This window comes from Rhinolophus sinicus, linkage group LG09 (genome assembly GCF_036562045.2).
Source record: "Rhinolophus sinicus isolate RSC01 linkage group LG09, ASM3656204v1, whole genome shotgun sequence".
NCBI classification, from domain to species: domain Eukaryota; kingdom Metazoa; phylum Chordata; class Mammalia; order Chiroptera; family Rhinolophidae; genus Rhinolophus; species Rhinolophus sinicus.
In genome coordinates this window covers 88,846,439-88,864,640 of record NC_133758.1, presented here as the reverse complement: position 1 = coordinate 88,864,640, position 18,202 = coordinate 88,846,439, and the positions used below count along the sequence as shown (strand labels likewise).

At 39.6% G+C, this 18,202-nt stretch overlaps 1 protein-coding gene across 9 annotated transcripts in view; it reads left to right on the top strand.

Annotated features, from left to right (window-relative positions):
* The window catches only part of ICA1 (islet cell autoantigen 1), a 134,967-nt gene that overhangs the window by 24,063 nt on the left and 92,702 nt on the right, over positions 1-18,202 (top strand). For all 9 annotated transcript variants that reach the window (XM_074340769.1, XM_019729783.2, XM_019729786.2 and 6 more), the window contains exons 4-6: positions 1,387-1,459; positions 6,452-6,575; positions 10,475-10,673. In XM_074340769.1, the coding sequence (XP_074196870.1) occupies positions 1,387-1,459; positions 6,452-6,575; positions 10,475-10,673 (396 nt within the window). The remainder of the gene's footprint in view (positions 1-1,386; positions 1,460-6,451; positions 6,576-10,474; positions 10,674-18,202) is intronic.

Here is an 18,202-nt window from a genome sequence, read left to right as displayed (position 1 = left end):
TATACAGTTGTCACACTAACACAACTGAACACTCCAGAGGTGTGCATTTTATTGCATCTAATTTATGCCGCAGTTTTTTAAAAAAGTAAACAGTAACAACAGAACAGCTCCTGAACATACCTTTTGAATTTCCTTGCTTCCACCTTTGAGAATTACTATGTGCTGGCGGCTTGCAACCCAGAAGACTGATATCAAGGATTTGTTAAGGAACAGAATCACACTGCTGATTTTGTTTTGTTTTATGGTAAAGGGTTTTGTTTTCTTTTCTAAGTAGGTAGAGGATGCAGTATAATGAAATGAGATTTAGTAAAATTTATATTCTTCATGTCCACGTTTTATCATATTAAACATTCCTGGGAATAGTTTTTAATCTTTTAAGCATGTAGGTATGCATCCATTTTTATTTGATAATTGGGTCATATTTCATATGAAGGAGACCATTGGTTTTGAGTCAAACAGTGGAAATGCTTTATCATACCAGGACAGAATTACTACATCACCATGGCTGGTAAAGTAGAGAAGGGTAAGGAAAGGATTGCCTTGCCTCTTTGGGTGGATCCTCAGAGGCAGAATTTTGTCTTCCAGGTTTTCTAATTGATACCAGCCCTAGCCTCTGAGTTGGTGGAAAAAGTGTCAAGTATCTGTTCTATCTTCCCTTGAGCTGTCTCGGTTTCTAAAGCAAAGACAAGGACCACCATGAGTTAAAAGCTAGTTAGATTCTTCTCAGTATATCCCACCTGCTTTTCCCTTAAGTTCTTCTGTTACGGCCATAGCACGCATTAGGCTTTTTCTCTGTATATTTCATGACATCATTGGGAAGATAAGGGGTGATGGGCTGCTAGGTAAACTCCGCTTTACAGATGTCTTCTCAACAGACATAGCATTCACATGATTGATTTTTGTTTGCTGTTCATAGAGTTGTTGAAGCAAGCCATAAAATACATTAGGATCACAAAATAAGCTAATGTCATGTTTTAAATATTATGCTTAATTGACAGATCCTCCATTAAAAAAAAACACACAGCAAGTGGTAAAAGAAATAAATTAGATTATGAATGAATATGGAGTCTCTGGTTTACCAAGTCCTCTAAATGGGCCCTTCACTTAGGATTTCTGTTTTTCAGTTATTTCAATTGTCTGCAGGAAATCATTGTTTGGCAGATCTTAATTTGAATCTCAGAGATGATGAATTTCAATAAATACAGAACAGTAGAAGCATATCTAAAGGCTTTGTCACAGTTTCTGTGTGCACCACATAACACCAAGCACACTTAGGCAGGTAATCTTGTTCGTGGGCTAATCAAATACTATGGGTATGTTCAGTGTCATTATTTTCTATTTCACCACTGTCTTTCATTTAGCAATTTGTTTGTATTTTTATTACAGCTGTTTCACTCGATTCAGAGAACCTGTTTGGACTTGTCTAAAGCAATTGTGCTCTATCAAAAGAGAATATGTTGTAAGTATGCCATAAGTATGAATATTGATCAGCTAGATAGGAAGAAATAGGATATTTTGCCTTATGATATGATTGCATGTGTTTAGGAAGTAAGACAAGGAAACTACTAGTTAAAAGTATCTGTCTTTGCTCTTTACGTGGTAGAAGGAGGGTCTTTAATAATTTTATCAGAAATCCTTTACAGGAGTTTTCTGTTTATCTTTCAATGCAAGTACCATTGCAGAAGAATTTTGTATTGAGTTTCTCATGGATAAGTACATGCCATTTATTTTCCTAACTATAAAAAATTTTGTTTTCTAGCGTGGAATTTTTAAATTTGGGTGTTTTTTTTATTTTTATTTGATTGTCCTGGCTCTCTTATATCCAATTTTGTTCCTTTTAAAATGATCATATGGAGACAGAAGGCACACACAGTTAATTCGTTGACTATATGTCGTTGACAACACTCCTTCATCAACATTTTTATGTTGGATGTTGGGTTATTAGGGAACAAGATTTTCCTCTGGTCATCCTGTCTCAAAGTCATTACTAACAAAGTTATCTCTGAAATGCTGAATATGAAGTTGTATGCTAGTACGTTTTAAAATTTCCGTTTGTAGGCGATCTAATCGTACAGTTTATGTATTTCTGAGACTAAAATAGGGGAAGTTTCTCTGTGTCTGGCTGCTGCCAAACCTCTTTCCAAAAATCACAAATTAACAGTTGGTAATTTTCCTTCATTACTAATCTATTATTAAGACTATTTTTGGGGAACTACAAAATCCTAGGACTTAGAGGCAGAATTTTATAAATTACCTATGTTATTATTTTCTAAGTGTTTGAGCTAAGACTTCTCCTGGGCTGTAACTCCATAGTCTTGAGCTATGAGGAAAGGAACATACATGACACACACACCCCTGTCATTTCTCTGTTTCATATCCTGTCAGTGTCAAATGCTGGTCCATTTTGTTACCTATGTAGCTTTCAAATTCTCCTTCCTCTCCTTATCTTCACTTCCACTGTGTTAGTTCAGGTCACCACCATCACTCTCTTGATTTGCTGTATCAGTTTCCTCACTGATCTCCCTGCCTCCACTTTTGCTTCTTCCAGTCCATTGTCTCCACTGAGAGACAGCAATCAGGTCACATTCCCAGAGCTCCCAGTGGTCAAAGCTGGGACAGTTTGAGCAGCATAATAAGTAAGCATAATATTGGATTATAACCCATAAAGTTAAACAAATATCCATAAGTCTACATAGAAGTAAACAAACCGAGAAGAAGAGACAACTCTTCCTGAGACAATAACTCCAGTGAATAAATATAGAAAGAATAGACAGAACTGCAAAATCACCATGAGGCAAACACCACAGTGGGAACTGTGGCAGGTAAGATTCACTGAAAGATGTTACAAGTTGTGAATGGAAGTTTGAGGAGAAACTGGTTATCTGCATAGTCTCATGTTCCCCCCCCCAAAAATGTTTAATAATTACAAAAGGAAAATCATAATTTTCCAGTAGAGAAGCCCGGAAAACAGCATCTGAAAAAGCGATAGAGGTGAACATCACCAGGGTAATGTGTATTGATATGTAGCCCTGATGACAGGCACTAAAAGTTGTTTCCCCTCTGTTTCCTTCTCCTAAATATGTAACCCCAGTCTAATCACGAGGAATCAGACAAACAGACATTGACGGACATTCTAAAAATACCTGACCTATACTCTTAAAAGGTGTCAAGCTCATGAAAGACAAGAGAGACTGAGGAACTGTCAGAGATGGAAGCAAACTCAGGAGATTTGATAGCTGAATGCAATAAGGGGTCCTGGATTGGATCCTGGAACATAAAAAGGGCATTCATGGGAAAACTGGTAAAATTCAAAGGTGGTGGTGGTTTAGTTAAGAGTATTGTACCAATGCGAATTGCCTAGTTGTGATAACTGTGCCATGGTGACGAAAGATGCTAACATTAGGGGAAGCTGATGAAGGGTAAACAGCAATTCTGTAGTCCATTTACAGTGTTTCTATAAGCCTAAAGTTATTTCAAAATTAAAAGTTTTTTGTGTGTTGGCTCATACTGCCTCTCTGCTGAATAGCCTCCAATAGGACTTACAGCAAGATCTAAACTTCCATTCCTTGGCTTATAAGTTTCCTACGTGTTCAGGCCCAGCTCACCCCTCCAGCCACTTTGCCCTTACCCAGTGTGACCCGAGGCCTTTTGCACTCACTGTTTCCTCTATCTCTAGTGTCCCTGCTCTAATCATCTCAAGAATGTCCCCTTCTAGTCATTCAGAGCTCAGATTCACAGTCACCTATTATAGTCACCTGAGATGCTTTGCCTGACCACCAGCCCAAAACAGCTACTAATCTGTCTTACCCCCTCCTCTGGTTTTTTGGCGGCGTGGGGTGAGTTTGTGATAATGTATTTTTTTAATTTTCAATCTCCTGCAGTTTGAACGTAAGCTTCATTTGAACAGGACCTTGTGTGTCTCACTCATCTCTATATTCCCAGTTGGCAAGGGCAGTGCCTAGTACATATTGCTGAGTGAATTAATGCTGCCAAGCTTAATTGGTTTTATAGTTCTTCAGTTGCCTTTTTAGGGCACCTCTGAAAATCTAATCAGCAACTAAATATGAATAGGGTTTTATTTGTCTCTGAATTTCTAAGCCCCAGGTAAGTGAAAACTTCTAAGTAAAAACTTTTGATTTACCTGTTACCTTAGAAGAATTGTAAATGTCTATAAATTAATTTCAGTAGTTGAATTTTAAAATTGCCATTAAGGGATGAACATCTCTTCTCGGAAAATGATGGTCATCACTAAGTAATCCAACCTGGAGGCTGATGGGGCTCAAACTGTTTTCATCACCCTCTGAGCAGCACTGCCAATTAATCAGAGTCTATAGCTTAAAATGAAACCTGTTTACCACCCCAAGTTTAATCCTCAAGTGCATCACGTAACCAAAAATGATTTTTCAAATGCTTCAACCTACTTAGGTTTATTTAGGAAAGGGCGCAATTTCACTCTTTCCTACCATGTAATCATTCAGGTTCCATGAATTGGTTTCTTCTTAGCCTTAAGCTAACTGTGTTCATTTGTATGTGACTCGAGGCTTCAATGTAAGAAGAAAAAAAAAAGGTGACTGTCACCTCATGCTGTTATAAACCAAAATGTGAAATTGCTCTCCATCGGGAAAGATTCATTATGGAACTGAGTGAATCCCATATGAACGGAGAGGAGAAGGAATGAATGGTATTACAAAACAACAAAACTTCTTATAATTATAGGAATTTTTTTAAAGCTACATAGAACCATGGCATAAATACCAGATAAGCATGTAAAGTGAAATAAAGTATACAGGGATAACAAGGCAAAAATGACAGTTAATTCAATTTCACAAGCATTTACCTGGGGAACCATAGTTTGCATGAGGTCCCTGTCCTGAGAAAGTTTACAGTCTCATGAGAAATAGACCCCGGCCCACCCATAAACACTTTAATACGAGGTGCTGAGAGGGGGTTGGTGTGGTGGAGAAATGGGGATCAACTACTTTACAGAGGAAGTAGCCTTTGAGCTGAACTTGGACCAATGAACTTAATTTTGAGAGACAGAAGAGGAAGGAGGGTAATCAGTCATTTATCTCTCAGGAAGAATGGATTCTAAAAGCCTTTTCTCCTCTGGAATGTGTAGAATAAACCACAATCACAAATTAATACGGAATGAGTAGAGAGTTTAACCTTCACCCTTGGATTAGTGGTTCCTGGCTAACGTTCTACGACTATTATTGGAGAGGTTGTGTCAGGAATCGGGTGCATCCTCAAAGAAGTCTGGATGGTTTGTGAAAACAGACAGGAATCTTAGTAGCATTTAAAAAGCATTCTTAGAGACAAATGATGTATAAATGCATCAATACAGAAATGTGCAGTAAGAGTAGTATTTGAAGTATGTCCATAGTAAATTCTGTGTTTCGAGAAAAAAACATTCTAGAAAGCTCAGTGTCACTCCTTGCTCAACTGTTGGTGGATGTGTATTTGGGACCAGTGGCTGCATAACAGCTCACTGTTCATTGGGTGGATGCACTGGGGTTGATAAAATCAGTTTCCACTATAGGGAAAGATAGTGTTTTGCCAATATAAATAATGATGCATGATTATCGTTGTATATACATCTTTGTGCCAATTTTACTTCTTTAGGGTGTACTTACAGAAGTGCAATGTCAAAAGAGACACAATTCTGTGATTTCTTATATTTACTGCCAAATCAATCTTAGAAAGCTTGTACCAGTCACTATCTCACCAATAGTACCATCTGAGGTTGTCTTTAAAAATAAGGACCAATATATACCAATACTGAATCATTATGTTGTATACCCGAAACTCATATAATGTATGTCAATTATACACCAATTCAAAAAAAAAAAAAAAAAAAGCCTAGGTTAGGCATAACCAATTCAGATTTGGTTTCAGCTCTGCATTTTAAAAACCCAAGTCATCAACCTGATTACCCACCCACTCTCATCCCCCCAGCCCCACCTCCAACCAAAAACTTAATATCATGGATAAGGTATTTGATCTGCTTTACAATCAAGTAGAATGTAACTCAGAAAACAAAGATCAAAAGTCAGCAAGAGAGAATAACAGAAGGAAACTGGCCCTACATTATAGGCAGCCACAAAAGATTCCCAGTCATACCCGACAAACACAACGTTTTTATTTCAGTTCGAAGCAGCACATTATCGACTCACTTTTCAGTACAGAGGTCATTTTCTGGTTCTGATTACAGGGCACCAAACACATTGACAGATGTACTCAAGTGAATTTGATCTCTCGTTTTGTAAATGGAAGAACAGCATGAAAGTTAAATGGAGGGGGTGGGGAGCTTACCTTGTAGCCTGTCACTTGGATTTAATTTCACCTGGTCTTTGACTCTAGAAGAGAGAGGACCTTGTGATTTGTCGCTCTTCTTCTCTCTGTAATAAAAATGCACATTGTTCATGGCTGTTTTGGGTCTTTTCTTCACCAGTTTTGTCTCAAGAAGAAAACGAACTGGGAAAATTTCTCCGATCCCAAGGCTTCCAAGATAAAACCAGAGCAGGAAAAATGATGCAAGCGACAGGGAAAGCCCTCTGCTTTTCTTCCCAGCAAAGGTGTGTGGCTTTCCTTGGGACTCTATTTGGGGGAATCCACTGAGAATCTGGGATCCACTCACTCATTAAGGGGAATTGCCCAGTGTTCTTTAAAAGCCTCTTGCCTGAGACTAAGGAACTACTCTGTTCTCAGTTGTTTGTCTGTTTGTGTTTACTGTCTGATTAAGACAACAGGTATGATTTTTCCCCCTCCCTATTAAAAATTAAAAAAAAATTTTTTTTCGTATTTCTTTTGGTCTATAGGGGGCGCTTTACACCCAGTCACTGAGTGCTGTGTTAGGCATCTAGCTGACCTTCAGCATTGCTCATAGCAATCAGTCTCGTCCCCTTCCAGCAGCTGATGAAAGCAGGAGCCTAATGAGACCAGGTGGAAGCGTTCCTTCTCTGCTCTCAGTGGACCAATTAACTTTAGAGAGGTGATGTTCAAGACGCCCTGAACCATTCTGCTCAGACCCTGGATGGCCATGTCAGCAGCCTCACCTGGGAATGTGTTAGAAATGCAAAATCTAGGCCCCAATCCCCAAACTGCTGAATCCCAGCCTGCGTTTTAACGAGCCCCCCCAGTCGATTTCAATGCACATTCGAGTTTGAGAAGCTCTGGTGCAGAGAAAATTGTGATAGGTCAGTGACTTCTTTTTTTAACACTAGGATGACTCATTTTTATGGTCAATGTAGAATAAGCAGGAGACCCTGCATATAGTTGCACTTTGTGTCAGAGAAATTGACACTCCTCTCCTCCTCCTTCCCCAGGGACTATCAAGCTTTCAAAAATGTCACTCACTAATACGAGGCAGGGTTATACCTAAATAAGGTTTATTGGTGGTTTCCAAAAATATTAAGGCTACAAAAATTTTGCTTAGATTGTCCAATATGTTTTTCTGTTAATTTCTTCTTACTGCTTTCTCTTTATGGGTCAAGAGCAGGCCATCGGCCTGTTACACAACTATTCTTATGAAAAGTGGAGTAGAAAAGAGACCAACCGTGTCAGTGTTTCAGTGGTCCCACTCCTGGGCATTTTGGTTTTTCCTAATTGCATCTGGACCCTTACCTTGTGGGCAATGCCAACTAAGCTAGTTGGATGAAACCATTTTTAATAGTTCTCTACTCCAGTTTTCCAAGAAAAGCGTTTCTTTATAATCTTGAATTGCACCTTTTAATATTATTTATAACTGTTTTTCCTTATAAAAGTAATACACACTCATTCTAGAAAAATTTAAAAACAGAGATAAACCAAAAGGAGAAAAAAAAAAACCAAAACTAAAATTTTACAAATGGAGATGACCCACTTTTAACCCCTGGGTACTTTCTATGCATATACACTTTCCCCAGCCTCATAAGGATACTTGATTCTTGAAAAATTTTTCATAAATTCTCATATGTTAAACATATAATTATCACTTATTTCCGTGGGAAAAAATCTTAGACCTGTATGCTAAAATTAACATCCATTTATGGGAAACAAAGTCAAATCCCTGGACACAGTCACTATGAGAGTTATTACTGTTCGCATGATTATTTTATACTACTAATATGCCTATCCAAGTGATACCCTTTCATACTTGTTTAACTAATTATCTCACAAAGGATGTATATGATACCTTAAGTTTATAAAAATGTAATCTTTGGATACAGGCAAAAACAGTAAAATAAATCAACAAATACAATGCAAATGATACTTGAAAGTATCACTGCATAAACTAGCAAACTGCCCTATATCCGTCATTTAATGCAACTTGGACAACTTTACAGTTTGAAATGTGGCCTCCTATAAGGTGGCTCTGGTTTCATGGCACTCAGCTGCTCACCAAGCACATGAAATCCAGACCAGTCCTTCTAAATATGAAGAAAGTGGGAGGATCACATAAAACTCTCAGATCTTGAAGGGACATATTGGGATATGCCAGAATATATTTTAACATAAACGGCATCCTACCATACAATTTTTGTGTAGTATCGCATACTGATTATTTAGCAAATTGATTTTCCTGATCCAATAGCACTAGCACCGTTTTATGTCCACATATGCATTTTTTCTTAAACATCCATAATATAGTATTCCATTATCGGGCGTGCCATGATACATTTAACCCAAGCCCTTCTGTCCACCTCTTGGGTCACTCCCACCTTTTCCTACCAAAGAACAGATGTCTTTGGAGTAGACCTTTAGTCATTTTATTAATTATCCCCATTTCATGAATGAAAACATGGAACAGTCTTTCACTGAAGCTTGATGGTTCTGGTTATTGAATTTTTCCTTGGTCTAGACTCAGTCCCTGGTACCACAAGTAAAGAGGTTGTCACCTGAGTTTATACAAAGCAAATTACAGGGGCCTGGGGGGAATTAGGTGATTTTGTATGCCTTTTTCTTTTCTTCAGTATCTTAATATGTATCATCACGTTATTACATCTTCAAAGGCTTCTGTCCAACTTTACAACAGTCAAGAAATAGAGAATGGTTTATTCAAAAAACTCAGCCAGTTTAGGAAAAGTGGTGAAGTCCAAAGGAAGAGAAAAAGGTGTCCAGAAATGAACAGGTTTCTTAGGGGGACAGCTGAGGACTGTTTCTCCCTTTAAATAGAACTCTTCAGTTTTATAAACCTTCACACCAGCATTAGTTTTACTGACAGATTTGCTAGTCAACTGCTCATTCAATGTGATGAACAGTGAGTATTAAATTTAATCCAGTGGTGATAAAGCACAGGCTTACTTTATGGCACATCAATATGTCTTTGAAAGCAACCTGCAACACCTAGGTAAGATGATGTCAGCAAGCGTTTTTTAGATAACTGCTGAATAGTTAAAAACAGTGCTTTGTAGACAAAAGGAAAACTAAAGAAAAATAGTAAAAGGGATATTTTTCTTAAACAATTTATCGCTATATCTATAATCTTATACTGCTATACACATATGCACGGCATTGCAGATGTTGATGGAAAGAGCTGATTTCACTAACGTCATTGTTCCCTTCACCTAGAATAGTTTGCATTTAAATTGAAATGTAAATATTCTTTTTCTTTTTTTCATCTTTTCCCCGTAACTTCACGGAAACGACTGTATTATAAGAGTGTAATTCATCTGACATTACTCGTTTGGGGTAAGAAGGTGGAAGAAGCAGTATTCCACCTTCCCCCCCCACCCACAGATGTTGTATCCAAAGTTTGATGTGTTTCAAACATTATTTTTTGCTGAATAAATGATGGTATGTCATGGCCAATATTATAATTATTTTATACCTGCTTCGTTATATATGTTCACTTCTGTTGTAGTATCCTTAAGTTTTGGTGTTTTAAGTAAGGATCAAATCACATAACCTGAGAATGCCTAACATAGTAAATCCTCAGTACATGCACATCTCCCCCTTCCTGGACCACTTACAAATGCTTCTGTTTGTGCTTCGTTCTCTGACTATGGGAGCAAGCAGCAGATGCCCAAGCCTTTGGAGACAAATCCACAATGGCCTAGCCAGGGAGACCCTAGTCTTACATGTGTCCAGCCCTCCTCAAAGGGCCAGGCTTCCGAGGAGCAGAAGGCAGGGAGTGGCCAAGAGCAGACCTGGGGAATGGTGATGCCTTGACCTTCCTCCATTAACACAGCATTGATTCTAGCTTCAAAGGAGTACTCTTTGCTCAGGCACGAGGCCACCCCCAATAATACAATGGAAATACTTTCCAATAGTACAGTTAAGTAACAGTAACCTAAGGGATTAGTACCTGGGTAATCATCTCTGGTTGACTCATCAGTTCACATACATTTCAGTTATAATCCATCAGGCATTTCTGCAGCATCGTCTGTGTTCCAGGCACCACAGTAGGCTCATGAGTTTAAGATTGGTAAACTGTCAAGGCTTCAAATTGCTGACACTCTTAGTTTCAAGATTGTGGCTTTATCCTCTGATCTAGGTTGGCCTTGCGAAATCCTCTGTGTCGATTTCACCAAGAAGTGGAGACTTTTCGACATCGGGCCATCTCGGACACTTGGCTGACAGTGAACCGCATGGAGCAGTGCCGGACTGAATACAGAGGGGCTTTATTATGGATGAAGGATGTGTCCCAGGAGCTTGATCCAGACCTCTACAAGCAAATGGAGAAGTTCAGGAAGGTAGGAGATTTTATGAGGGTTACCAAAATGGATACCTGCTGGAAGGGAATGAGGTGTGATTTGAATCCCTCTAGTGAAGAAGACATAACTCAGAAGCACCAAGGATGCAATTAATCACGGCTGGTGTCTTTTTATGTGACAGAATACCAATTAATGTGATATATAATTCTCTAAGGATAAGAGCGAAGAGACAGCTGGAAATTGCTGGAACTTAGTAACTGGTTCTAATTGAAGTCAGATTTTCATACAATGCACTTTTTGTAAGGTTGTCACTTTAAATGCTTTTTCATGCATAACTAAAAATCAAGATTAGACAAAATGTAACTGGAAGGTGAGAACAACAAACTATTGGGGAAATCTTTAAATTACTAATAGATATTAGAATTAATAGAATAATAATGTTCCTTTGTTTTGTGAAGTTGTTCAGAGGCAGTGGGAATTAAATACTGTGGCATTGACTCCATTTTGTAATAGACCTCTTCAGAAATTTGTCTGAGGCAAATATATAGCTGAGAAGATGGGTATGCTCCTAAATTTCTCTGAAATAACTGGCGAGCAGCAGAAGAACAATGTTCCCTTGGTTTTGAAAATTGTCTTGTGTCAGTTTAACGGTTTAGAGATGTAGTCATAGAAGGATACATCTTACCACTAGGTGGCAGTAATACACTGAGTATTTATGAAAATGCAGCGAGATTTTGTATACATACAATCTTGGTAGTTCTTTGTTTGGTCGACTTGGATATATTTCAGGGTGTGAAAGAAAAAAAATCAAGCAAATGTTAGGCTTGACATAATACTGTGTCAACTGTATTATTACTCATTTAAAGTGATCCATTGATATACTACCTACAATCCCTAGATTTCTTTTTAAGTACACCCTTTTGGAGCTGTGCATGGGAAGACCCAATGGTACCAGGAAGTTAGCTATGTAGGATGTGTTCAATGTGTGGGATGAGGGATGTGGGGAAGGGAGGAAAGGAAGGACCTTCTATTGCTTAAGAATAGGGTCACTGACTCTTGACCTAGATATTACATTGATACAAATTCTTTTAAAAGTCAACTTGTATTCTGGTTTGTAATTTAGCATTCCTCTCTATGAAAGCAGTCAGAGTCCATTTTATTTCTGATCATGGATGACGTTAATGTGCTGGCAGCATCTAACTTCTCCGTACGACAGACTCCTGATCTCATGGAAAATCAGAACTGAAAAGTCCTTGAAAGATGAGCTAGTGAGTAGTGGAACTCACTCATTCTATCAAAGAGAAAATCAAGGCCCCAAAATAGTAAATAAAACTTTTCAAGGGTTGAAGCTAGATGTTGGCAAGCCCAGGCTTTCCTGACTTTCTTATCAGGCCAGTAATTTGGTTTACCTTTGACACTTTATTTGGGAGTTGGAAGAGGACAGGGAATGGAAAGGAGAGGTTAAAAAAAGAAAAAGGGAGGTAAACCATTATTGGCAGGGTGTAGTGCCAGTTACTTTGTATCTGCTATATCCTTTAAGCCTCATAATAACCAAGACAGATTTCATTTTATAGGTAAAGAAAATGATACCTATTTTAAGTGACTAACCCAAGGTCAGACAGGGAATCCTAGCATAATTTTTATCCTATGCATAATTTTTTTTTCCTATGGGGAAAAAAAGGAAATTGAAAAGGTCATTTTCACAGTAGTGCCTCTCCTGCGATTTAGTCATTCAACAAACATTATTTATTGAGCACTTTCTATGTGCCAGATAATAAAAGTAAACATATGATGATTCTGGAAGGCAGGAGAATTTCACGTGGAATTGTGTTTATTTGTTTTGTTTTAGAGAGTGGTTACTAGCTGTGTAAGGGTGAAATAAAAACCAAGCCCTTCGTCATTTGGTTTGAATGTTGAAACATTACCCACTCTTTAGTGTCATCAATTTGTTGATTTTGGAAAATATGGTTTAAAAAAATTCTTTGCCATGCAGAAGTAGCTGAAGCGATGCCTTACTCCACAGTCCCATGTGTGCTGGATTTAATTTAATTGCAAAATATGGTGTACTTAGAATTTAGGGAAATAATTGTTTTTAAAACGTCAAATGCAAGTATATATTTGATGAGGTTGGATTCTCCATGAAGTCAGGGACTAGACTGGTTCTCTCTACTGCCACAACCCCAGGGCCAACCCAGCACCTGTCCCCAAGTTAGCACTCATATCGATGGCCAGATGCCAGCCATCGAGTTTGAAGTGCCAGAAGCATGTTTTCTCAGCCTTCTAGAACATTCCCACCACATGCAACTGACCTTATGATGGTTTGGAAATTGACATACGTGATTTTGCAGGTGAGAAGTAGCATTATTAATTTGTGGCTTGCTGCCCTCTTTGGAATGAATTTAAATTATGGAGTTAGCCGTTGGCTTGGAGTTCATAACTTGAAATTTAACTTTGAGCAAGCTTTAGTGTTTTGTTCCAGTTAGGATTCCATTTTAAACAGTTCTCCATTGACCTCTCAGGAAAGTGTTACTGAAACACATTTCTGAGCCCTCTGGGTGTGCAGTCCAGCTGCACGGGTCTCCTCAGAGTCACTGTGGGATGGGGAATTTCAGTCTCCTCACAGTCTCCTGCCACCGTAACATTTCAACTGATGAATCCTGAACTAAAGCAGTATCTTGCTGTCAATTCCGTTGTCTGAGTTCACACTTTCTGAGGAGAAAAAATTCTAATTCATTCCTGACAAATGTGCTCCCCCGATTGCAATCTTCAGTATGCATTAATTCACTTATTCCCTCACCCATCCAATGATATCGAAGCCCCCACTGCGTGCCGAGCCATGGGTGGAAGGATGCAGTAGTGAATAAACAGACATGATCACTATCTTCCTGTTGCATGTAGTCACTAGGGGATAGAGCAAGTAAGCACGATGCGGTATGATAAACCGTTGTCTGAGGTGGCACGTGCTGCCACACCTAGGAGGGGCTGCCCAGAGGAAGTGGCATCTAAACCAGATTTGAAGGATGAGGGGAAGGAACTGGGTGGAGGAAGTAGGGACAGCAGAGCAGGGTTCCAGGCTGAGGAAGCCGCTTAGACACAGGCCTTTGGGTGAAAGCAACAGGGCATTTCAACGGACCTACAAGGTCCTTACAGCCAGAGCACAGGAGGCACAGTGGGTGTGGGAATGGCTGGAAAGGGAAGCAGAGCTGAACTAGAAGGGACACCTCCCAGAGAGCTGAGGAGGGATGGAAGGGTGTTGAGAAAGGGAGGGACATGATTCAATTTGGATTCTCACTAGCTCGCTCAGATTTTAATATGGAGAAGGGATTGGAAGAACCAAGCCCTGAGTCTGGGAGAGCAGCTAGTAGAAGGCTTCTGTGTAAACCCAGACAAGACATGAGGTGCCCGTGGAATGAGGAGGGCGATAAACCAGAGAAATGTACTGTTCTGACCTATCCCAGACTCTGTAATAGTACCACTTAAATTACAGAGCTCTTCCTTCATTTTAGAAATGAACAGAGTAAGTATATGTTGCGCGGGAGACCCTGCTCGCTGCGCCATTTTTCAGGCGGGGCGGCCTGCGGGGTCTCTGCTCCCGCTCCCCACACAAGAACGCAGGATATGGTGAGGCCAAAAAGGAACACCCACGGAGCCACAGGTAGGGGAGTCATACCACTATGGTCTCACTGGAGGCTGGGCCCACCGGACACGCGACCTGCCGTCCTCCTTTCCTCCAACCGACCGACGACTCTCCTCCACTCTCCTCGACTCTGTTCCTCTCTCTCGGCTCTCCTCCGTAGCCGCAGCAGTTATACCAGCAGCCAGTCGGCCAATCAGCCACAGCCGAGGGCCATCCACCACCCGAGCCAGCACCTTTCCACGTGAGGCCGAGAGCCTGTAAACTACTTTCTGGGGCTCTGTCCCCACAGTATAAAATAAATACATAAAGACAGACATAAATAAATAGCAAGGTCAAGTGTACTTTCACCTCCAGCTAAGATTTTTTTCATAGTGTTTTCCAAATGCTAATAAACTTTTCAAATAACATACAGTGAGCATGACCAAAATGATGGATGAAAAACTTAAAATGTAAACAAAGCAAATAATCTGTTTCCATCCTGGCACCCTTTGAAGCATACAGGCCAGATGACAGCTCTCAGCAGTCACATTAATAAGCATTTATTAAGTGCCTATATTTGGGGTGGAAATATAAAGAGGTGGAAAAGCTTGATCCCAACCCTCAAGAAGGACCCTGCTAGTCGTCTGTTCCTTGTCAAAATTACCGTGATAAACAAGACACCTGGAGAGTGTGGCCATATGTAGCTATTCTCCTAAAGACCAGATAATAGGAAATGGTGGATGAATTTAAATGGGCAGAGCTGGGCGGTTATATGCAGTGGGAAGCCCCCTCCTGACCGTGTGATTCACCCCCGGAGGCAAGACTCCACCATCAAGTATTTTATGAGCAGTTACAACGTGTGATATATGTGCTCTTTGATGGCAGAGTGAGAGGGTGTAATTTAAAAATAGAAGTCAGCTTCTTGTAGCAGATTACATCAGCTTAAGTTGTGAGCTCACAGAAGAGCTTTTGCAGCCTGATGCCCTTGAGAGAGTCCTCCTGTGGTCAATTAAGTGTCTTGTTTTTCTTGAAAGTCAGAAATGGGATGGAGGGTAATTATTCTAAATGGAATAAAAGCTGTGTGAGGTGTAAGAAAATAGTTCTGAATCCTCTGAAGAGATAATATGGAAATGTATATGTGAGCATGTGTATGAGCTGGAGTCCTTATAGACAGGGAGTCGGGAAGTGGCATTTTAATGAGGGCCCTTGATTAAATGGCTTAATGAAATACTGCAGCATTTGTCTAGTGTTTCATCACCGTAATTCAAAAGGGTACTACCTGCAAGGTAGGAAATGTGAATGATACACACTGGTATTTTCAGGCTCATATCTGCTTAAAATAGTGTCAGATTTTGGAGCGCTGTTAATTCAATTCACTAAAGTCATATTATTAAAGAGTATGTTATTACGAGAAGGTTTATTAACAACTGGTGGTGGCTTAATAGGTGGGGCTTTATTTGGGTCGTCAGTTAGTGATGTCCTTGTGTCCTAACTGAAGGTTTGGGTCTGTAGATCTTGGTCAAGGACTAGTAAACAGCAATATTGACATGAGAGGGTTTTTTTTTTCCTGTGGACAAAGACTTGGGTTAATTAATTTGACAGCATCATTAATTACTGCTGAAATCATTGGTCTTTGTCAGAGGTCGGGCTCTTGTAGCAATTGAGGGCAGGTCCCATGAGAGCTGGAGACGCCAAGTAATAATGCAGGAGTATCACCACTCAGCCATTTCCCCGTTCTGTGACAAAGGCCTTTCCTTTTTGCCTGGGCCTTCCAGCTTTTTTTGTTTAAACTGGTGTTCTGCTTTGGTTCAATGCCAAGGGCAGGGCTGAGACCCCTCCACACATTGTGTTGAGTGAGTGTGGAGAATTTCAGGTTTGGGTCCGTACAGTGGACCAACACTGTCTGTTTAAGCAGTACCTTGGCTGTCAGGGCTTAATTCATACATAAAAGGGGAGACGGTCTTGACCTGTTATCTCGCTTGTCTCCTCCAGTTCTAAAATTCTAGGCATTGGATTAAGTTCTTTGATGAGGTGAAAGTTCCTTTTGTAAAGCTAACACACTATTGTATCTGTTTCATAACCCTCCATTTTCGTTTGTTGGGTTTTGGTGTGTGCTTGTCGTTTGTTTTGTTTTGGTTGTTTAACTAGGGCGCCTTCATTTTGTGGTGCCCAAGAAGATTGGAACTAGCTGCTAAACCCCACCCTTGGGTTGCTGTGTCTTTGTAATACCTAAATGCCATAGGAAAAACATGCCATTTTCACATGGCACAACTGGAAAGGGAACAAATAATTACACCCTTGCTGTCATTTCTGAATTTCATGAGAGGCCATTGAGCTTTGTGTGTCTTCATTGATTTCCCCTGCTGAACTTGGTGAATAGCAAAAACTAATTTCAGGGTTAAGCCAAAACCATTTGGAATAGCGTGCATGACAGAGGTTAACTCGCAGAACGGATGGCTGGCTGGCTGCTGCTGCTGGTTGGAAAGAGAGAAGAGGAAAGCACATGACCTGAGTTAGGATGGCTCTGCATTCTGTTCCCAGCTCTGCCTGCAGCAGCCATGACAGCTTGGATGGGTCTACAAGTGTATGCCAATGTTCTCATCCACTAAAGGGACGTAGGTACTAGGCGATCACCATGTACAGCTGTCTTCCAGCTGTAGCATTGTTATTACTCTTCCTCTAAATCATTAAGCTCTAACAGTATTAAGCTCCGCTCTATAGAGAAGTGAAGACTGGAGCAGGGCTAATATGTCCTTTTGTCAGTGTAGTGTTTTCCTCCCACATCAAGTAAGTTATGGTCTTGCTGGGTCAGCCTGGTCTTGCTGCTGCAGCGCTAATATTAGACTTTGGAAAAGAACGTTTCACTCATAATTCTTGGATAGAGAAGACTTCAGTGTCTACAAACTGATAATATCTGTCTCTTATTTAGATATTAATACTTCGGCAGGAGTCAGAAACCTGTCACCCACGCGCTAGCCACCAGTGTTTGTAAATAAAGTTATTTTTATTGGAACACAACCATACCCATTCATTTACTTATGTCTGTGGCTGCTCTCGTGATACCATGGCAGAATTGAGTAGTTATGACAACAGACTGTTGTGGTCCACAAGTCAAAAAATATTTGCTTTTTGTCCCTTTACAGAAAAGAGTTTGCTAGCCCCTGATTTATAGGCACCTCTAGTACATGTTGAGGTTAAGAAGTTTGGGGAATTTAAAAATTTTTAATTATGGGAAAACAAACAAAATAATATTTACCATTTTAACCGTTTTTAAGTGTCCAGTTCAGTAGCAAGTATATTCACATTGTTGTACAACAGATCTCCAGAACTTTCGCATCTTGCACTAATGAAACTGTAATCACATTAAACAACCACTCCCCATTACCCCTTCCCCAGCTGCCAGTAACCACCACTCTATTTTCTGTTTTTATGAATTTGACTACTTTAGATACTTCATATCAGTGGAATCATGCAGTATTTGTCTTTTTGTGACTAGATTATTTCATTTTGCATAATACCTTCAAGTTTCATCCATGTTGTAGCACGTGGCAGGATTTCCTTCCTTTTTAAGGCTAAGTAGTATTCCATTGTGTGTGTATACACACACACACACCACATTTTATTTATCCATTTATTCATTGGTAGATACATTTGGGTTGCTTCCACCTCTTGGCGCCTATAAATGGTGTTTCTATGAACATGGTGTGCAAATAACGCTTCAAGACCCTCTGTTGAACCCCAAATACAAAATAATCAAACATAATATGCATCTTATAAATGTTTGTATTACTGAATGAAATTTAATCCTGCCATTGAATAAAAATGAGACTCGGGCTTTGCAAGCAAGGAGTCATTTGATTTTATTATATACTAATTCATAGTTTATATTATCCAATTTCTGTAAGAATTGCAAACATTAGTACAGTTTTTAAAAATAAACATATAATATTGT